This window comes from Heterodontus francisci, chromosome 13 (assembly GCF_036365525.1).
Source record: "Heterodontus francisci isolate sHetFra1 chromosome 13, sHetFra1.hap1, whole genome shotgun sequence".
NCBI lineage: Eukaryota > Metazoa > Chordata > Chondrichthyes > Heterodontiformes > Heterodontidae > Heterodontus > Heterodontus francisci.
The window spans coordinates 82198945-82222486 of NC_090383.1; the positions used below are offsets into that span (position 1 = coordinate 82198945).

The 23542-nt window shown below is 43.3% G+C and overlaps 1 protein-coding gene across 1 annotated transcript in view; it reads left to right on the plus strand.

Moving 5' to 3' along the window:
- The first annotated feature begins 21174 nt into the window (after nucleotides 1-21174).
- Nucleotides 21175-23542, plus strand: part of rrp15 (ribosomal RNA processing 15 homolog) — a 38721-nt gene continuing 36353 nt past the window's right edge. Inside the window, exon 1 of the mRNA XM_068044134.1 lies at nucleotides 21175-21275. Coding sequence (XP_067900235.1) covers nucleotides 21212-21275 — 64 coding nt within the window. The 5' untranslated portion in view covers nucleotides 21175-21211. The remainder of the gene's footprint in view (nucleotides 21276-23542) is intronic.

The following is a 23542-nucleotide window of genomic DNA, read 5'->3' on the forward strand; positions in this document are numbered from 1 at the left end:
AAATGGGATTATCTTTTTCTAGTAACAGTTTTGGGCTTTTGTACGGACTCCAAAAGGACTCGCACAAAATTTCAGCTGGTACAAGGCACAAGGAGGGCAGAATGGTCAAAAATTCTAGGGAAAGCACAGGAATTCCCCAAGACATGCTCCTTTAATGGAAGGGTTGGGGGTAGGAGTTCCACCTATTGCCCTCGCTACCAGAATCTAAAAAGCAAATCTAAATAGGGCAGATTTGCTGCGTAAATGAATTCAGCTCTTAATTTCTGACTCACCAAGCAGAAATAAGACTTTCCACCTAGTCTGACCTCAGGGATGTTAGGGTCATTAAATTTTGTTTAGAGTTTCTATACAGACTGTATTTGAAAAAACAACAAATTTTCAAATCTTGATACCACAGCTCCCTCATTCAACAATTCAATCTAAGTATAAAACATTTGGTGAAGGGATAGAGGCCTCAACACTTCACCTCCTTCCTATAATTAGACTGTCTGCTACAGAGATCTACTTACCCTGGTCAACTTTCTGGCCTCTGTGCTGCCTGCAAAAAAGCTTTTTCTTTTGACTTTTTTTAATCCCCTCCCCTGTGCATTGCAGCATTCCTATGTAGCAGGAATATGTACCTATTAGGCAAGTTAGTTGAAGGTTTCTTTTTGGCAATGATATAATGGTCTAAAATAATGCCCAGCATTCTTGCATTTTATCTTAGTAATATCAAGCAAGTTGGAATACTCATATTTATTTATTATAACAGCCCTGCGAAATGAAGAATTTGGGAATCAAGCCCTCAATCACTCTGTTCTGATGAAGGGTCACTGACCTGAAACGTTAACTCTGCTTCTCTCTCCACAGATGTTGCCAGACCTGCTGAGTATTTCCAGCATTTCTTGTTTTTATTTCAGATCTCCAGCATCTGCAGTATTTTGCTTTTACCTCAATTTACCTCAATTACGCGGCACAGTGGTGCAGTGGTTAGCACCGCAGCCTCACAGCTCCAGCGACCCGGGTTCAATTCTGGGTACTGCCTGTGTGGAGTTTGCAAGTTCTCCCTGTGTCTGCGTGGGTTTCCTCTGGGTGCTCCGATTTCCTCCCACAGCCAAAAGACTTGCAGGTTGTTAGATAAATTGGCCATTATAAATTGACCCTAGTATAGGTAGGTGGTAGGAATATGGGATTAATGTAAGATTAGTATAAATGGGTGGTTAATGGTCGGCACAGACTCGGTGGGCCGAAGGGCCTGTTTCAGTGCTGTAGTTCTAAATAAATAAATACTCTGTTACTGAGCACCATTATATTAATCAGTTTAACAAAATAACATTTATTGAATTTTTTATTGGACCTGAATCCAATCTATAAATATTATTTAGTGAGTTAAAGAGCACACCTCTCTGCTTATGCGAGAACTGCATAGCTGTGCTCTTCAACTGGATAATCAAATTTGAGTCACTGGATGCATGTCAAAATAGTATTTGGGGTAGTTTTTAAATTCAAATTCAAATTAACTGAACTAGTGAACTTAAAACGAGGTTGTGAGTTTAGTAACAAGTTTATTCTATGTCATAAAGTGCTGCCAGAATTGAAAGCAGACGGGATACGTTCAAACTTAGTTGAATCGTTACACCAAATAGAAAAGTGAAGGTGCCTACAGGAAGCAGTTTCTTTCCTGACAAAAATGCTAATATATATATACTCTCCCTGCTGCTAAAAAAAAATAAATCGGAGTGCAGCAGCCTTCCAAGGAAAAACATTTCGAACATATAATGAGCTAGACGTTACCTAGATCATGGCATCAACTTTGTACACTGCTGCACGCGATCAGCAAGAACTCCCAACATTTCGATTCGTTCACAGCTGCTAGGCGTTTAGTCCCGAGTCCAAAGAAACACTTCTCCATGAGCAAGATCCCAAATGGATCATAGCAACCTCCCATTCTGCATATTCCCCTGTATGTGTCTCATAGTGTTGCACAGTGGATCATTTCCTGTGCTAACCCTTAGCAAAGCACACAAAATCACGAACGGCGAACCATTTCACTTTAATATCCGATTAATGGTTTATATCAGTATACCAGTAAATGAAAAATGAAGCTAGACGGTGCTTACTAAGTAATACATTCTTAACTCACAGGTAAGTGCCTATAAAATAGAAATTCAAAGTACTGTAATGTATATTTTAATGTTCCCAGGAGAAACTGCGCGCTAATATTCCGGTCTTTTTCTAACAGCTAAAATGGACCCTATAAAGTACTGATTATGGAAAATGGAAAGATAAAGTTTGATCAAACCTTTATGTTGCATATCATCATAGTACAGATTTGTACACTTACAAATATATTGCTTAAATTTATAGTTTAAGGGTTAAAACTGTAGTATATTGTTATACTTTCTAATATTCTTTCATCTTCATTTCTAATTGCACAAGAGAATATTTATCATCTGAATCTAAAGCTCCGTCCTAGGTACTGCACAGTGAAGAAAATACTTCTTAGTTATGATTAACTGAACTTTCCGACTGGTTATTGAGGAATTTAGATCTTGCAGGTTCTATTTTCCATTTTTCCTTTGAACACGTCATCCAACCAGAACCTAATGTTGCCAGTAAGGACGGGTTACAGTAGTTCTTGCACAAATTTGAAAGAACTCAATGACTCCTGAGCATCATAGATAAGTTTTTGAAGACTTTGCATGATGTCGCTGCCAGATGCCCTTATATTTGACTATCATGTTTCAGAAAAGGAAATGTCCCTCCCGCTGATAAAAATAAATCAATCACAATAGAGTAGTTTCCAAGGAAACGAATTCTTAACATTTAATGAACTATTTACTGTTGATTTGCCTTATGATATCTGGGGTATAGCATCAGGTTTGTACAATGTTATTGCACAGTCTCTGACTGCAGGAGTTGCCTAGTGATGCCGCAGATGTACCTTCAGGAACTAATTGCTGTACATTTCCCAAACTTATCACTAGTTTACGTCTGTCAGATCAGTACCTGAATCCAGGGAAAGCTGGCGCCACCAAGGTGGGGAAGGGGATCAGAGCATTTTTAGTGTAGTGTGGTGGTGGTGGGGGGGCAGTGGAACGGAGTCAACTCTGCATTTTTCGTGTCGGGGGGGTGGAAGGGGTGACCCACTGCATTTTGTGCAGTTGGGGTGCGGGGGGAAGAGGGGTCAAGTCTACACTTTGTGCAGTTGGGGACTGAAGGGGGCAACTCCGCAATTTCAGTATTTTGGGGAGAATGGGCTAAACATTTATTTTTAGTGAAGTGGGGGTGGGGGGTGGGGGGGGCAACTCTGCATTTGAACAGGGCTGGCAGCCCTTTAAAAACGGCGCCAGCGCCTGAGCAGAGATCACTGACGCCGAGGCCACCCCGGCACGTGACTGGGGGCGTGGCCTCCCTGCATATTTAAATAAGCCACCACGCTCAAGATTGTGACGGCATGCCGGCGTCATTTTTTCTCCTGCCGCGGCGGTGGGAAAATAAAATCCAGCCTAATGAATTACTTTTGAAGGACAGTATGTAAATATCAATAAAGTCGAAAAGGTTCCCTTTATCAATTTACCTCTGACCAACAACAAGGCCAACAAGTTGCTTCCTCCCTGAGCTCAATAATTTTGTTGGCTTTCAGCTCATGCACTGCAATACTAATCTAAATATTAACATTGCTGTAATGCAATTATTAGAAGTATATCTTTGACTAATATTTATATGAACCTGACATTTTATTTGTATTAATCTAATGTACAAAATTTTACTCTGGTCGGTGAGGTATTGTAATTGTTGGTAATCTCAATCACAGGCATACACACACATATAGAAATAGATGGGGAAAGAAATTCAGATTCTCTAATAAGATCATAGGGACACACAAAATAACATTATTGGATTAGAAAAGGGGATGACTATTGGCAGCCTAATGTTGCAATTACATGTGGTGAGCCATGGACTGGGAGACTTGGGTTGATTCTCCAACTTGTGTGGCATTCACATTGAGCTTCTCCCAGATGACAAGCTGTCACTCTTACCTGAGTTGTCGGGTGTAGCAGTTAAGAAAAAGAGCTGTCAGGAGGGAAAATATAAACAGGTGTTTAAATTGAAATGTTTCAGAGAAAATGTAAACTTTTAAACACTATCTATCATACAGTTTCAATCACATTATAGTTTACTCTTACTATTTTTACAAATGAGTAAGCATCTTCTGGCACTATTATATTACAGCTTTCACATTGATATAAAGTGGTTTCAGATGTGTGTTGACGTGAGAGTGGAAATGTAAAGAAAGAAGTAAGAATTTACATTTATATAGTGCCTTTCATGATCTCAAGACATCCTAACGCACTTTACAACCAATGAACTACTTTAGAAGTATAGTCACTGTCATTATGTAAGAAATGCAATAGCCAGTTTTGCACAACAATGTCCCACAAATAGCAATGAGAGAATGACGAGATAATCTGTTTTTTAGTGCTGTTGGTTAAGGGATATGTATTGGCCTGGACACCGAGAGAACTTCTCCACTGTTCTTTGAATAGTGCCATGGGATTTTTTTTTACACCTGTCTAATTGGTTTACTGCCACATCTGAAAGATAACACCTCCAACAGTGCAGTGCTTCCTCAATATTAGCCTAAAGTGTCAGCCTGGATTATAGGCTCAACTGTCTATAGTGGGACTTAAAGCCACAGCCTTCTGACTCAGAGGTGAGAGTGTTACCACTGAAGCAGGGCTGACACATAATTTAGGGGCTAGGAAGTGATCTGATTCCCAAGTGCACTAAAGCCGAGGAGTTATGAAGCTAAAGCCAGTCAAATATTTAAGTTTGGACTTTCAAAAGGCATTTGATAAAATACCACAGAATAGACTTGCTGGTAAAATTGAAGCCCATAGAATTACAGGGATAGTGACAGCCTGGACTTGAAATTGACAAAGAGACAGAAGGCAGAGAATAGTAGTAAATAAAAACAAAAAGTGCTGGAAATACTTAGCAGGTCTGGCAGAAGGTTTAAGTCCCACTGCAGTTCTAATGAAAGGTCACTGACCTAAAACGTTAACTCTGCTTCTCTCTCCACAGATGCTGCCAGACCTGCTGAGTATTTCCAGCCCTTTTTGTTTTTATTTCAGATTTCCAGCATCTGCAGTAGTTTTCTTTTACAATAGTAGTAACTAGTTGTTCTTGAAACTGAAGGGAAGTATTTGGCGGGGTCGATATTAGGACCCTTGCTCTTTTTGATGTATATTAATGACCTGGACTTCGGTTTACAAGGCATAGTTTCAAAGTCTGTAGACTTTGAAAACTGTAAACTCAGAAATATAGTAAACAGTGAGGAGGACAGTAACAGACATTGAGGACACAGACAAAATGGTGAAATGGGCAGAACGCAGCAGATGCAATTCAACACAGAGGCACTGGGGGGACTTTTAATATGGAAGAGCAGTTGGGATTGGGTGTATGGGTAGGGGATCAAATGGGCAAAAAAATGGATGCGTGTCAGGACGCTGACTCCAACTCGCCAACTTCCAGATTATACTGAGGTGGGATCAGCGGCAGGCAGGCGACCCCAGGAGGCAGGATGGCGTTGTAAATTTGTTAATGAAGTTGGAAGGCTCAGATTTAACCTGATTTGCAGATTTAACTATGGTCTGCTGTGTTTCCCAAACCTCAGGAAAGCCAGCAGCTGCTGCAAGGCAAGGACTGCCTCGAGGAGCGCTCCTTGTGGGCTAGGAGGAGCAGGAATGCTTCCTTCCAGCTCCCAAGCTCCTTCATCATTAGACTACTCCCATACAAATCCAGCCCCCACCCATCCCCCCAGGATTGGACCCCTCCAGGATCCGACCCATCTTCCTCCCCAGAACACGGATCAGATCTCCCCCCACCCCACACAACCCTTGGCCAGGGTTGGTGATCGTACCCTCCCCCCACCCCTAATACCCAGGGTGGGGGATTGGTCCTACCAGATCCTGAGCCTCCTCTGGAAACAAAGCCTGCTAACTTCCGGGTGGGGAACCTGTCAATTATGAAAGTCGCACACTGTGGAGTTAAATCCCCACAGTGGTGGGGAACCCAGACTTCCAGATTTCCTGTGCGCTACCGGGCACCCCACTTCCCTCCCCGCAACCCCTCCCCCCAACTCCCAGCACATCAGAATGTTAAAATTTCCCCCCTAGAGAACAAAAGCAAGGAAGTTATGCTAAACGACAACAACTTATCTTTATATAGCACCTTTAACATAATAAAACATCTCAAGGCACTTCATAGGAGCTTTATAAAGCAGAATTTGTTACCACACCACATGAGATGAAATTAGGGCAGATTGCCAAAAGCTTGGTCAGGTTTAATTGTTGTCATAGGCAAATTATCATAGTCTAGGACATACCTACATGACTGAAACAGACATGAACAATCCATACATTGTAGCAAACGAAAGTTGAACATCCCGGGCCACCTTAGGCTACTGGGTGTGCAAATGTAATGGCTGCAGGACTTCAATTATGTGGAGAGACTGGAGAAGCTGGGGTTGTTCTTCTTAGGACAGATAAGGTTAAGGGGGGATTTGATAAAGCTGTTCAAAATCATGAAGGGTTTTGATAGAGTAAATAAGGAGAAACTATTTCTATTGGCTGAGGGTTGGTAACAAGAGGATACAGATTTTATGTCATGGCAAAAGAACCAGAGGAAGGATGAAGTGAATTTTATTTTATATAATGAGCTGTTTTGATCTGGAATGTACTGCTAAAAGGGCAATGGAAGCATATTCAATAATGATTTTCAAAAGAGAATTGGATAAACACTTGAAAGGGATAAAAATTGCGGGGCTTTGGGGAAATTGCAGGGGATTGGGACGAATTGGATAACTCTTTCAAAGAGTCGACGCAGGCACGATGGGCTGAATGGGCTCCTTCTAAGATACCATTTAACAATTGGCATGGGAGATGTGATGGAGTCTTCATGTGTAAACTGAATTCTGTACAGCTTGTGTTTGTGTTTTTGAGACGGTCCCTGATTTGAAATTGAAACTAAAAGATTTCCAGGTTTTTGGGGAGTCAAACCCAGAGTAGACAAACACACAGTCCTGTGACTGAGAACAAACACACATTTTGTTTTACCAATTACATGTGACTGGAGATTTTAGTTTCAGTTTTGTTAAAAAAAAACTCTAGAGTGTTAAGCCAGCTAGAAGCCTGTGTATGTTTTGTAAAATGAAAACTTTTGTGGAGTTGTGAGGGGCCCTGCAGTGGATGGAAAATCAGCCAATTTGTTTTAAAGAGACAGGCTGAGATCTGCAAGTTTCTGGGCTTTTAGGGAATCAGACTACAAAGTAGCTGGTTGATGCAGTTTGACTGCTGGCAAAGAAACCTGGACTGAGGGATAACCATTGGTAAATGACTTCTGGCAGTTGTCTTCGGCGACTGAAAAGTTATCAGCGGAGGCATGCCATCAGGACGGTAGTGGGAAAAAGGGTGAGATTGTACGTGAGGTGACAAAACCAAACCGTTAAAGGGAAGATTGCATCACTCACTATCAACGAAACCTCATTACTTCAATATTTGCATCCTGAAGGACAGAATTTGAAGAACTTCCTGAGGAAGATCCTGATTTTGTTGTACTGTGGGACTGTTCAGCGCCACCTTGCTGTTAAGACTATTCTGAAGACCCATAAGGACAATTTTTGTTGCATCTGCTAATTAATGTGTAACATTTAAGATATACATATCAACCAGTATTTAACTGTTAGTTTGTGTTTAATTTATGTTGGTTTTGGTTTGAGCATTACAGCAAAACTTATAGAAGTGAAATCTTGTCCGTTTAGTTTTTGTTTTCCTAAATTGGGGTCAGTTGGTGGATTCAATTCTTTTTGTTGGTTGGTGGTCTCCACAGGGATCATAACAGTGAATTATAACCCATTGGATAATAGCATAGCTTGAAGCATAGTCTGACATCATTTTAATGTTAAGAGAGTTTGAGCATAGGAGTTTGGACTCTCTTCTAACATGATAAATGAGCTACTGAGGAACTGATGCTTTACTGTTGAGTTCAATGTGTGGCACAACAGGCAGCACAATGCAGTATCTGTACTATAACAGTGCCCTTTCTTATAATTTAAAAATGAAAAATGTATGGGCCGGATTTTAAGAGCCCTTTGGCAAGCTCAAAAAATGGCGGGCCACCAAAAAGCCACCGCAATCTTAAGCAGGTGGATCATTTAAATAGGGCAGCCCACTCCCCAATCATGTGGTGGGGTGGGCTGTCTGTTGCCGGTAATGGCATCAGCTGCTTGTGCGCAGGCGATGACACCATTTTTATAGGGCAGCCAGCCCTGCTGGTATGTTTAACTTTTTAAAGAAAGATCCCCCAAAACTAAATAAATAAATTTCTTATGTCCCTTTACCACCCCCCAATAACAATTACAATAACAATTTGCCTTTCCCTCTCCCCCAAACACTTACCTTTTACATCTGACCTTCCACCCCACCCCCCCCCCCCCACCACCCGCCAACCTGCACAAAGTTTAAGGTTCAACCCCTCCCAACATCCCCGACACTCATTACGTGTATTTGACCCTGTCCTCCCCTCCTGCACTGATAAACCTACCTCCTCCCCCCTCCCCACTAGTGTGGTGCCTCATTTTCCCAGACAGGGATCTGAAGGTGAGAGAGTGCCGACCGCTACACCAAAGATTGCAGCAGGCCCTCAAGATCTCAGGTAAGTGCCTTTAAATTTATTAATTTTATTGATTTGCTTATTCAAATTGTGGTCCCATGACCCAGCGGCGGAGGTCTGCCACGGAGCCTCGCCACCGCCGGGAGGATCATGGCAGTCCTCATCCGGAGCCATCTTCAGGCACCCCCGCCACAGATCACGACATCGAGGGCTTGTTAAAATCCAGCCCATGATGTGTATTTTAGTTATATTCTGTCTCTCTGTTGCAGGGTTTTGCAAAAGAAGTTTTTTTTTTATTCAACCTTGTTGTATCCTGATTGTCTGTGAGTATTCCAACTTATGTCAACATTGCTTAAAAATGGGTCACACTGAAGAATGCCTGCAGAGTCTCATCGACAGGTTTGCGTCTGCCTGCAATGAATTTGGCCTAACCATCAGCCTCAAGAAAACGAACATCATCGGGCAGGATGTCAGAAATGCTCCATCCATCAATATTGGCGACCACGCTCTGGAAGTGGTTCAAGAGTTCACCTACCTAGGCTCAACTATCACCAGTAACCTGTCTCTAGATGCAGAAATCAACAAGCGCATGGGTAAGGCTTCCACTGCTATGTCCAGACTGGCCAAGAGAGTGTGGGAAAATGGCGCACTGACACGGAACACAAAAGTCCGAGTGTATCAGGCCTGTGTCCTCAGTACCTTGCTCTACGGCAGCGAGGCCTGGACAACGTATGCCAGCCAAGAGCGACGTCTCAATTCATTCCATCTTCGCTGCCTTCGGAGAATACTTGGCATCAGGTGGCAGGACTATATCTCCAACACAGAAGTCCTTGAAGCGGCCAACACCCCCAGCTTATACACACTACTGAGTCAGCGGCGCTTGAGATGGCTTGGCCATGTGAGCCGCATGGAAGATGGCAGGATCCCCAAAGACACATTGTACAGCGAGCTCGCCACTGGTATCAGACCCACCGGCCGTCCATGTCTCCGTTATAAAGACGTCTGCAAACGTGACATGAAATCGTGTGACATTGATCACAAGTCGTGGGAGTCAGTTGCCAGCATTCGCCAGAGCTGGCGGGCAGCCATAAAGACAGGGCTAAATTGTGGCGAGTCGAAGAGACTTAGTAGTTGGCAGGAAAAAAGACAGAGGCGCAAGGGGAGAGCCAACTGTGCAACAGCCCCAACAAACAAATTTCTCTGCAGCACCTGTGGAAGAGCCTGTCACTCCAGAATTGGCCTTTATAGCCACTCCAGGCGCTGCTTCACAAACCACTGACCACCTCCAGGCGCGTATCCATTGTCTCTCGAGATAAGGAGGCCCAAAAGAATTCCAACTTATGTCAACATTGCTTAAAAATGGGGAACAAAACGCCTGAACTGCAACTGAACTTATGATTAAATTGTGGTCAGTGCTTTCCCTAATGTTTGAGATGTGAGGACCTAAAGTTACTGTGTACATATTCTGTAAATATACTCTGATACTATAGAATATATCATTACTAGAGTGTATTCAAGAGTATTTGACAATTTGGAAGGGTAGGAGGAAAGGAAAAGGAGGTGGTATAACTCTATTTATAGAGGATGAGGTCAGTACAGTAGTGAGCAATGATCTTGGCTTGGAAGATCAAGATGTAGAATCAGTTTGGATGGCGATATGAAATAGCAAAGGAAAGAAGTCACTGGTGGGAATAGTTTATAGGCCCCTAACAGTAGCTACACTGTAGGACAGTGTATAAATCAAGAAATAATGGGGGCTTATAGATATGGTACTGCAATAATTGTGGGTGATTCTAATTTTAATATAGGTTGGACTAATCAAATTGGCAAAGGTAGCCTGGAAAATGAGTTTATAAAGTGTATTAGGGACAGTTTCTGAGAACAATATGTTCTGGAACCAATCCAGGAGCAGACTATTTTAGATTTGATAATGTGCAATGAGACAGGATTAAATGACCTCATAATAAAGGATCCTCTAGGCAAGAGTGGTCATAACATGATAGAATTTCACATTCAGTTTGAGGGTGCCAAATTTGGGTCTGAAACTAGTGTCTTAAACTTAAATAAAGGCAATTACAAGGGTATGAAGACAGAGCTAGCTAAAGTGGACTGGGAAAATAACTTAAAAGGTAAGACAGTAGAGAAGCAGTGGCAGACCTTTAAGGAGATATTTCATAACTCTCAACAAAGATATATTCCATTGAAAAAGAAAGACTCTATGAGAAGGATGCACCAATTGTGGCTAACTAAGGAAGTTAAAGATGGTATCAAACTGAAAGGATAGGGGTACAATGCTTCAAAGATTAGTGGTAGGCCCTAAGATTGGGAAAACTTTAGAAACCAGCAGAGGATGACTAAAGAAAGTAAAGAGAGAGAAATTAGAGTATGAGAGTACTAGCAAGAGTTATAAAAATGGATAGTAGAAGCTCCTACAAATATATAAAAAGGAAGCGAGTAGCTAAACTAAGTGTCCCTTACAGAATGAGACTGGGGAATTAATAATGGGAAACAAGGAAATGGCAGACACTTTGAACAAGTATTTGTATCTGTCTTCACAGTAGAAGACACAAACACCATTTCAAGAATATTAGAAAATCAAGAGGAAAAAGAGTAAGAGAGGAACTTAAAACAATCACTATCATAAGCCAATGTGTTATTTACCTTTTAATGTTCAATCACTTTTTAACCATGTACCTGTTCCCTTTTTTTGTATTAATGAATGTAGACCGGTTGTGGTGGAGTCTTGTGTGTGCGGACTCTGCCTGATGGTGGCAGCATGGAGCATCAAAGGACCAGACCAAAGACATCTAATGAAATGTATTGTGGGCCTGAAGGTGCAAGGCAGGACGGTCAATTTGGTCACGACTTGCCAGAATTAGCAAGGTCTGCAAAACCAATTGAACTGTAAAAGTGCTTTCTTCCTGGAAAAATACAGGCTTTGCTCATGAAGAGCTAAAAACCAGTGTGTGCGTACTAGCCTGGAGGTTGACAATGGTACTAGAGATAACGAAGCAGAGTTAAACTGAAGCAGTGGGCCTTGAAATTCCTGCATGCAGCCTAAGTTGACAACCATCAGGACATATGAACATACAAACAAGCAGGAATAGGCTATTCAGCCCCTCAAGCCTGCTCTGCCATTCTATAAGAGCACGGCTGATTTGTTTGTAGACTCAACTCCACTTTCCTGCCGACCCCCAATACCCTTTGACTCCCTTGTTTGTCAAGAATCTGTCTACCTCTGCCTTAAAAACATTCAATGACCCTGCCTCCACTGATCTCTGGGAAAGAGAGTTCCACACACTCACGACTCATGACCCTCTGAGAGAAAAAAATTCTCCTTATCTCCGTCTTAAATGGGAGACCCCTTATTTTTAAACTGTGTTCTAGTCTCTCCCACAAGGGGAAACATCCTTTCAACATCCACCTGGTCAAGTCCCCTCAGGATCTTATATGTTTCAATAAGATCAAAGAACAAAGAACAAAGAACAGTACAGCACAGGAACAGGCCATTCGGCCCTCCAAGCTTGCGCCGATCTTGATGCCTGCCTAAACTTACACCTTCTGCACTTCCGGGGCCCATATCCCTCTATTCCCTTCCTATTCATATATTTGTCAAGATGTCTCTTAAACGTCGCTATCGTATCTGCTTCCACCACCTCCCCTGGCAGCAAGTTCCAGGCACTCACCACCCTCTGTGTAAAAAACTTGCCTCGCACATCCCCTCTAAACTTTGCCCCTCACACCTTAAACCTATGTCCCCTAGTAACTGACTCTTCCACCCTGGGAAAAAGCTTCTGACTATCCACTCTGTCCATGCCGCTCATAACTTTGTAAACCTCTATCATGTCGCCCCTCCACCTCCGTCGTTCCAGTGAAAACAATCCGAGTTTTTCCAACCTCTCCTCATAGCTAATGCCCTCCAGACCAGGCAACATCCTGGTAAACCTCCTCTGTACCCTCTCCAAAGCCTCCACGTCCTTCTGTGGCGACCAGAATTGCACGCAATATTCTAAGTGTGGCCTAACTAAGGTTCTGTACAGCTGCAACATGACTTGCCAATTTTTATACTCTATGCCCCGACCGATGAAGGCAAGCATGCCGAATGCCTTCTTGACTACCTTATCCACCTGCGTTGCCACTTTCAGTGACCTGTGGACCTGTACACCCAGATCTCTCTGCCTGTCAATACTCCTAAGGGTTCTGCCATTTACTGTATACCTCCAACCTGCATTAGACCTTCCAAAATGCATTACCTCACATTTGTCCGGATTAAACTCCATCTGCCATTTCTCCGCCCAAGTCTCCAACCGATCTATATCCTGCTGTATCCTCTCACAATCCTCATCATTATCCGCAACTCCACCAACCTTTGTGTCGTCCGCAAACTTACTAATCAGACCAGCTACATTTTCCTCCAAATCATTTATATATACTACAAACAGCAACAGTCGCAGCACTGATCCCTGCGGAACACCACTAGTCACATCCCTCCATTCAGAAAAACACCCATCCACTGTTACCCTCTGTCTTCTGTGACAGAGCCAGTTCTGTATCCATCTTGCCAGCTCACATCTGATCCCGTGTGACTTCACCTTTTGTACCAGCCTGCCATGCGGGACCTTGTCAAAGGCTTTACTAAAGTCCATATAGACAACATCCACCGCCCTTCCCTCATCAATCATCTTCGTCACTTCCTCAAAAAACTCAATCAAATTAGTAAGACACAACCTCCCCTTCACAAAACCATGCTGCCTCTTGCTAATAAGTTCATTTGTTTCCAAATGGGAGTAATCCTGTCCCGAAGAATCCTCTCTAATAGTTTCCCTACCACTGACGTAAGGCTCACCAGCCTATAATTTCCTGGATTATCCTTACCACCCTTCTTAAACAAAGGAACAACATTGGCTATTCTCCAGTCCTCTGGGACCTCACCTGTAGCCAATGAGGATGCAAAGATTTCTGTCAAGAAATTTCAAGCAATTTCTTCCCTTGCCTCCCTCAGTATTCTAGGGTAGATCCCATCAGGGCCTGGGGACTTATCTACCTTAATGCTTTGCAAGACACCCAACACCTCCTCCTCTTTCTAAACCTCTCATCTTTCTAAACTCCAATGAATACTGACGCAACCTATCCAATCTTTCCTCATAAGATAACCCTCTCATCCCAGGAATCAGTCGAATGAACCTTCTCTGAACTGCTTCCAATGCAATTGTATCCTTTCTTAAGTCAGGAAACCAAAACTGTACACAATACTCTAGATTTGGTCTCACCAATGCCCTGTGCAACTGGAGCAAAAGATCTCAACTTTTATATTCCATTCCCCTTGCAATAAATGAAAACATTGCATTTTCCATCTTAATCACTTGCTGTACTTGCATACTAACTTTTTGTGTTTTGTGTACTAGGACACCCAGATCCCTCTGCATCTCAGAGTTCTGCAGTCTCTCTCCATTTCAATAATATGTTGCTTTTCTATTTTTCCAGCCAAAGTGGACGAGTTCACACTTTCCCACATTATACTCCATCTGGAGAAGTAACTGTCTTGTTTTGAAAAGGATAGTGAGGTAATTGCAGACCAATTGAAGGAGTTAAAGACTGGTCTTACCTTATATGGAACAGGGCCATAACAAAAAAGGGTGTAAAGAAAGAGCCCACAGGAACATCTTTGCTGCAGTGGTTAGGGTGGCATGGTCGGCCATCTGGAAGATTAGTCGGCAGCTTGACAACCAAGACGGACTCCAGCTCACAGGGCTGCTAAGCAACCATTATTATCATGAGTTTGTACTATTGCTTAATGGTTTAATAAAGATGTACCACATCTAGTGGAACAATATCCAAGTTGTTGTGTGCCATTGATACCCAGATTAAAGGCTCGAACCTTTAGACCAGGTAGAGGGTCTTACACTATCACTAGAGAAAAAGTACTAGGAAATCTAATCGGACTAAAAGTTGACAAGTCCCCTGGACCTGATGGTCTGCATCCTATGGTCTTAAAAGAAGTGGCTGCAGAGATAATGGATGCATTGATTATAACCTTCCAAAATTCTCTAGATTCGAGAAAGGTCCCAGCAGATTGGAAAACCGCAAATGTAACACCTCTATTCAAGAAAGGAGGGAGAAAGTGACTTTCCCAATATCAAGTTGAGTTGGCAACCATCAGGACATATGAACATATGAACTAGAAGCAGGAAAGGCTATTCAGCCCCTCAAGCCTGCTCTGCCATTCTATAAGATCATGGCTGATTTCTTTGTGGACTTAACTCCACTTTCCTGCCTACCCCCGATACCCTTTGACTCTCTTGTTTGTCAAGAATCTGTCTACCTCTGCCTTAGAAACATTCAATGACCCTGCCTCCATTGATCTCTGGGAAAGAGAGGTCCACAGACGCATGACTCACAACCCTCTGAGAGAATAACTTCTCCTCATCACTGTCTTAAATGGGAGACACTTTATTTTTAAATTGTGTTCTAGTCTCTCCCAAAAGGGGAAACATCCTTTCAACATCCACCTGAAAGCAGCAAACCATAGGCCAATTAGCCGGGCATCTGTCATTGGGAAAATGCCAGAATCCATTATGAACGAAGTAGTAGCAGGACATTTCAAAAATCACAACGCAGTCAGGCAGAGTCAACATGGTTTTATAAAAGGGAAGTTGTGTTTGACAAATATACTAGACTTCTTTGAGGTGTAACAAGCAGGGTGAATAAAGGGGAACCAATAGATGTAGTGTATTTGGATTTCCAAAAGGCATTCAATAAGGTGCCACATAAAAGGTGCCACACAAGATGAGAGCTCATGGTGTTGGGGGTAATATATTAGCATGGGTGGAGGACTGGCTAACAAACAGGAAACAGAGAGTCAGGATAAATGGGGTATTTTCGGGTTGGCAAACTGTAACTAGTGGAGTGCCACAGGGATCAGTGCTGGAGCCTCAACTATTTGTGTTCTATATTAATGACTTGGTTGAAGGAACTGAGTGTTTTGTAGCCAAATTTGCTGACAATAGAAAGATAAGTCAGAAAGCAAGTTGTGAGGAAGACACAAAAGTATCGGCAAAGGGATATAGATAGGTTAAATATTCCGGAATATTCTGACAATATTCCGGCAATAGTACTGAAGACCTGTGCTCCAGAACTTGCCGCGCCCCTAGCCAAGCTGTTCCAGTACAGCTACAACACTGGCATCTACTACCCTACAATATGGAAAATTGCCCAGGTATGTCCTGTACACAAAAAGCAGGACAAATCCAACCCGGCCAATTACCTCCCCATCAGCCTACTCTCAATCATTAGTAAAGTGATGGAAGGTGTCATCAACAGTGCCATCAAGCGGCACTTGCTTAGCAATAACCTGCTCAGTGACACTCAGTTTGGGTTCCGCCAGGGACACTCAGCTCCTGACCTCATTATAGCCTTGCTTCAAACATGGACAAAAGAGCTGAACTCAAGAGGTGAGGTGAGAGTGATTGCCCTTGACATCAAGGCAGCACTTGACCGAGTATGGCATCAAGGAGCCCTAGCAAAACTGAGGTCAATGGGAATCGGGGGAAAACCCTCCGCTGGCTGGAGTCATACCTAGTGCAAAGGAAGATGGTTGTGGTTGTTGGAGGTCAATCATCTGAGCTCCAGGACATCACTGCAGGAGTTCCTCAGGGTAGTGTCCTAGGTCCAACCACCTTCAACTGCTTCATCAATGACCTTCCTTCAATCATAAGGTCAGAAGTGGGGATGTTTGCTGATGATTGCACAATGTTCAGCACCATTTGTGACTCCTCAGATACTGAAGCAGTCCATGTAGAAATGCAGCAAAACCTGGACAATATCCAGGTTTGGGCTGATAAGTGGCAAGTAACATTCACGACAGCACAAGTGCCAGGCAATGACCATCTCCAACAAGAGAGAATTTAACCATCTCCCCTTGACATTCAATGGCATTACCATCGCTGAATCCCCCACTATCAACATTCTCGGGGTTACCATTGACCAGAAACTGAACTGGAGTAGCCATATAAATACCGTGGCTACAAGAGAAGGTCAGAGGCTAGGAATCCTGCGACGAGTAACTCACCTCCTGACTCCCCAAAGCCTGTCCACCATCTACAAGGCACAAGTCAGGAGTGTGATGGAATACTCTCCACGTGCCTGGATGGGTGCAGCTCCAACAACACTCAAGAAGCCCGACACCATCCAGGACAAAGCAGCCCGCTTGATTGGCACCCCATCTACAAACATTCACTCCCTCCAGCACCGACGCACAGTGGCAGCAGTGTGTACCATCTACAAGATGCACAGAAGCAACGCACCAAGGCTCCTTGGACAGCACCTTCCAAACCTGCGACCTCTACCAACTCGAAGGACAAGGGCAACAAATGCATGGGAACATCACCGCCTGCAAGTTCCCCTCCAAGTCACACACCATCCTGACTTGGAACTATATCGCGTTCCTTCACTGTCACTGGGTCAAAATCTTGGAACTCCCTTCCTAACAGTACTGTGGGTCTACCTACCTCACATGGACTGCAGCGGTTCAAGAAGGTAGCTCACCACCACCTTCTCAAGGGCAATTAGGGATGGGCAATAAATGCTGGTCTGGCCAGCGATGCCCACATCCCATGAATGAATTAAAAAAATGAGTGAGCAAAAATTTGACAGATGGAGTATAATGTGGGAAAATGTGAAGTTGTCCATTTTAGTGAGAAGGATAGAAAGGCAGAATATTATTTACATGGAGAGGGACTGCAGAATACTCTGGTACAGAGGGATCTCAATGTCCTTGTACACGAATGACAAAACGTTAGCAAGCAGACACAGAAAGTAATTAGGAACGCAAATGGAATGTTGGCATTTATTGCAAGGGGGGTGGAGTATAAAAGTAGGGAAATGTAGGCACAACTGTACAGGACATTGGTGAGACCGCACCTAGAGCACTGCATACAGTTTTGTTCTCCGTATTTAAGGATGGATATCCCTGCATTGGAGTTCGGAGAAGGTTCACCAGGCTGATTCCTGGGATGAAGGGGTTGTCTTATGAGGAAAGGTTGAGCAGGTTGGTCCTATACTCATTTGAGTTTAGAAGAATGAGAAGTGATCTTATTGAAGCATATAAGATTCAGAGGGGGTTTGACAGGGTAGATGCTGAGAGGATGTTTTCCCTCGTGGGGAATTCTAGAACTAGGGGGCACAGTTTCAAAATAAGGGGTCTCCCTTTTACAACAGAGAGAAAGAGGAATTTCTTCTCTCAGAGGGCTGTTAATTTTTGGCATTCTCTTACCCAGAAAGCAATGGAGCCTGGGTCATTGAATATATTCAAGACTGAGTTAGACAGATTTCTGATCTACAAGGGAGTCAAGGGTTATGGGGGAGGGTGGGGGGTGGTTGGGACAGACAGCAAAGTAGAGTTAAGGCCACAATCAGATCAGCCATGATCTTATTGATTGGCAAGCACACCCGAGGGGCCAAATGGCCTACTCCCACTCCTATTTCTTATGATCTTATGATAAAACTACACAATTGAAGCAAAGAAAATTATGCATAATTTGCAGTGCGATGGGAACAGTTCAAGAACAACTCAACTTCAGATTGGGAAAGTCACTTGTTCAGTTTGGTTTATAAGGAAAAAATACTTCTATTTAAACAGCCTCAGAAACTTTTCAAAACACTTACCAGACAATAAATTACTTAAAAATTCATTGACTATTTATGTAGGCCAAGCAGCAACCACTTTGTTCACAGAAAGATCCCACAAACAGCAATGAGATGAATGATCCATTTTTGATAGCATTTGTTGAGGGTGGAATGTTAAACAGAACACCAGAAGAGCTGCTCTTGAGATAGTGTCATGGATTCTTTAAGAACCATTTGAACAGGCAAAGAGGTCCTTGATTTAATATCTCATCCAAAGGATGGTATTGCTACCTGGGTAATGAGCTGGAGTGCCCCCTATGTTATTCGATTAAGTCTCACAGTGCAGCTAAAATCTTTTAATACAGAGGAGAGGGTGCTGCCGTGTGAACCAACCAAGGTACATCTGAACAGTCCCAATTTTGGATGGTCTGACCAAGAATTTTTAATTTAAACTAAACAACAGGGACCAGAAATTGGATTCCATAATCTAATATGAATAGACTAATATGGCAGGCAATGGTTGTGTGTTTGAATCACGCCGGGTGAGTGCCACATGCCAAATTGAGTAGAGCATCCTGGAGTTGCCCAGGGAACCCACCTAAAACTAGAAGTAGGCCCATTGCCTGTGCAAATGGATGACCTAACACTCATGTCAGGCCTCTTTGTGAAATTGGATCATGACTGACCGATGCATGCGTCCTGCATGCTCTGCTCAGTTTTCTTGGGCCTACAAGAACCAGACCAGCAGTCCTTAAAGTTTTACCATGGACTCAGTACTGGCATCCCCTCTGGCCAACTTTCCTCTTTGTAGCTGGCACACAATGTTTTGGTGTGCTGGTCACATCCTGATGATGCAAGAGGACAAATTTGGCAGGGATCTCTTGCACACCAGTTTCTGTGCAGCAATCATTGCCATTGCTCAGTTCATGCCTGAATTCAGGTGTGAACCAACTTCTGGGCTCTGACATGCAATTTTAAAATATATATTGTAAGTTTGTTTTCTTCATTTACTTCTATGTAAATCCCTTTTGATTTAAAGTACTGCACATGCACACAAGTGTGTATAAAATATATATAATAAATGCTTAAAACCACACCTTAGAAAATAGGGTTTGTTCCCCTACTCTCCCACTGCAATGATGCTAGTTAAGAAAAGGAGCAACTTAATCACAGGAGGTCTTTTAACATCTGAGTATTGAGCAGCATTCAGTGGTTATGTTTTTTTTCAGAATGTTGTTGTTCTTGTTGTGTCAACATCCTTGGTATTTGGCTTATGATCAAAATTTTCTGAGCTAGGAGAATTTCAATCAAGAACCTGACCCTGTGGTGTCAATCTATGGCAAAAATATAAATGTAGTTATAAGCAGGCAGCTGCATCCATCATGTCCGCTACAGGACTAACAGAAGGACATTTGTATATTATTTTCTCCTTAGATAAGTTAGACAAGTAAAAACTGTTCCCATTAATGGTTATAAGGACTAGTGGACACAGCTTGAAAATGTTGGGTAAGAGATGGCGGGGGGAATATGATGCAGCAGCTGGTAATGACCTGGAACTCGCTGCCCACAGGGTGGTGGAAGCGGAGGCAATCAATGACTTCAAAAGGAAATTGGATGGCCACTTGAAGGAGATAGACTTGCAGGGCTACAGGGAGAGGTGGAGTGAGACTGACTGGATTGCTCAACAGAGAGCTGGCATAGACTCGACGGGCTGAATGGTCTCCTTATGTGCCGTAAATGACTCGATGGATCTACTTCTTATCCTTTTTCTTTTCTTTACCAGTGTTTTCTCTTGAAAACAAAAGTCGCTATGGAGAGTACCCCATCCCAGCATTCATTGTGATAGCAAAACCTTCTATTAGAAGCACAACCCCTGCAGTTTACTAGAGGCCTTTCACTACCGCTATGGATACTGGATCGACCCATCCTCCATAGTTTGATTGAAATCTCTGCTTCCCCAAGGGAATTGCCAGCACTGGCTTTGCAAACAAGACTGTGATTTTCAGCTGTCTCATCTGCCAAATGGAGGAGAGTCAATAGACCAGGTTTTCTAATGTCACCGACATTAGACAAATCCCAAATAAAAACAAGAAATGCTGGAACCCTTCCGAAGAAGGGTCACTGACCCGAAACGTTAACTCTGCTTCTCTTTCCACAGATGCTGCCAGACCTGCCGAGTGATTCCAGCATTTCTTGTTTTTATTTCAGATTTCCAGCATCCTCAGTATTTTGCTTTTATTTTAGACAAATCCCAAATGGGAGGTCTCTGTGGCTCAAAACCAGAGACAGTTCCTAAAGGTACTCTTACGATTTTTAAGGCAGACCTGGTGGGCAACTTTGAAAAAAAATTAAGTTTCTTTTATTCATATAAGCACCGGATAGCAACTGGACATTAAACCAGGCTGTGAGGACACACAATGGGGTCACTCAGCTGCACGTTCAGGACCATTTCTGCCAAATAGCGAGTGCGGCCAGTGAGAGCTCATAGGCTCATGGATATTTTCCAGCCACAAGTCAATGGCTTCACTATTTTCAGATGTAAAATGGGCCTGTTTCTTGACGGTGAATGAGAGTTTTGTGCACAAATAGCGGGCAATCCCACAAAGAATGCAGCAGTAGCTAAAGAGCCGCCGGTTCTCATTGTGTACCCCATAAACTCGGGAGAGTTGTTGGTTACAATAGTGTACTCCACTCAACTGGTGTAAAAGTAAATATAGGCAACTGCTGCGCATAAGATTATTCCAGTTAGTCGGGGAGGTTTTCGATTAATGTTCAGCAGGAGCAGGATTAATATCCGATTTCGAACGGCCGTCCCAATGTGACCGCAGCGGGCAGGGCGCCGGCTCCACCCGCTCGGCCGGAACTATTAACCCCGGCTCTTTAGCCGGGGGAAGGTTGACGGTTGCGCTCAGTTCCGCTATTTCCGGCTAAGATGGCGGCGCAGGTGGCGATTGTTTCACGTGGAGACGGCGGTGGAGTTGCAGCGGAATTCAGCGGTAAATGGACATGACCGGGGCCTGGGGAAAGTGATGAAAGCAGCGGGTCTTCCGAAAGTTTAGAGCAAGGCCAGTAGGAGTGATTGCGGCCTCAGGGGTCCCATCGGGCCCGGTGACAGCAGGAGTCCCGCATTAGCTTGATCCTTCAGACCGCGTTTTCTTACAGTTAAACCGAATCCCCGTCCTTCCTGCTGTAAATTATTTGGACGATTTGGCCTAAAAGGTTAATTTCTCCGCTTCTCGCCCCCTTATTTTGTGTCTCTAATCTGCCACTTGTTTGAACGCCTCTGTCTCTTTTTCAACTCCCTGTAGCTTTTAGCATCATTGACAACTCCTTCCTCTGCCGTCTGCAGTAGACTTTCAGGCACTCTCCTCAGTTTGCCTGAATCAAAGCAGGTACTACGTTGCTAATGGCACCTACACCTCTGCTCGCTTTGTTGTCGCTAGTAAATCTTTGACGTCCATCAGCCCCCTTTTCACCTTCTGCTCCTGGTCAACACTATCCAGAAACACAGGATCAGTTTCCACGGATATGCCAGCAAGATGCTGCTAAACCTCACTTTCTCCTCCATTAACTTAAAGGTTGTTGCTACCTTTTCAAATTGTGTAATTATCAAGACCAACAGGGGCCCGAACTTCTCCAGTTGAATATTGGCCAAACTCAGGCCAACCTCTTCTCCCATCAGTGCCTCTTTCCACGGAGTTCCTTGGTCTCTGGTAGCTGAGTCAGAGAGGGTGTAACCTTGGCAGCTATGACTGAACTTCACTTCCATCATCCACTTCCAGTTTTGCAATATTGCACATTTAAGATGAGAGTTAATGTGTGTTGCTTATTCTGTTGCCATTGTTTGAATATCCCAAGTAATCCTTAATGGACGGCACACAAACCTACTCTGAAACTCGCACTTGCAAACGTGTGAAGACTTACTGATAGTATTCTCAGATCTTAACCTCTTACTAGTTTATGTTGAATGGTGAATTCACTTTACGGGTTCCCACCAGAAACATATTCAGCGTATTGCTGACTGTGATTCTGATGCTGTGAAATTTAAGACGCTTGACATTGTTCCTCCTTGATTACATAAACATTGAGCAATTCAATCAGATGCCATGATACTTTCAAGAGGAGTATGCTGTTGTGGCTTTAATCAAATCACTTGTATATGCACATTTGTAAGTGTCAAAATATGTGAGGAGAAAAGGAAGGAATTTAAATGGTACAAAAGCTTTGATTTGTTATGTTAACAAACTGTATGTGCTATACTCCAGGTGCTGCTGCCAAACTGACATGTGCATTTTGTGCAGTTGCCCAGTCTTGGAAACCAGCAAAGGGCCGTGAAAAAGTTAATTTAGAAACCAGCAAAAGGCCACCAAGAAGTTGATGAGGGCAGAAATAAAATGAATAAACTTGTCAGGAATATAAAGAGCTTTTGCAAGTATATAAAAAAAGAGAGTAGCTAAAGTAAATGTTGATCCCTTAGAAGCAGAGACAGGGGAAAATATCATGGGTATTGAGGAAATGGCAGAGACATTGAATAAATGTTTGTGTCTGTCTTCACAGTAGAAGAGACAAGTTAACATACCAGGAATAGAGGGTAACCTAGGGGCTAATAAGAGTGAGGAAACTAAGATAATTAATATCAGCAGAGAAAAAGTACTGGAGAAACTCAAGGGGCTAAAATCTGACATATCTCAGGACCTGATGGCCTACATCCTAGGATTCTAAAAAGAGATAGCTGCAGCAATAGTTGATGCACTGGCTATGATTTTCTAAAATTCCTGAGACTCTGAAAAAGTCCCAGCATATTGGAAGTTAGCAAATGTAACACCCTCTTTTTCTTTTTTCTTCTTCTTTTGGGCCTCCTTATCTCGAGAGACAATGGATACGCGCCTGGAGGTGGTCAGTGGTTTGTGAAGCAGCGCCTGGAGTGGCTATAAAGGCCAATTCTGGAGTAACAGGCTCTTCCACAGGTGCTGCAGAGAAATTTGTTTGTTGGGGCTGTTGCACAGTTGGCTCTCCCCTTGCGCCTCTGTCTTTTTTCCTGCCAACTACTAAGTCTCTTCGACTCGCCACAATTTAGCCCTGTCTTTATGGCTGCCCGCCAGCTCTGGCGAATGCTGGCAACTGACTCCCACGACTTGTGATCAATGTCACACGATTTCATGTCGCGTTTGCAGACGTCTTTATAACGGAGACATGGACGGCCGGTGGGTCTGATACCAGTGGCGAGCTCGCTGTACAATGTGTCTTTGGGGATCCTGCCATC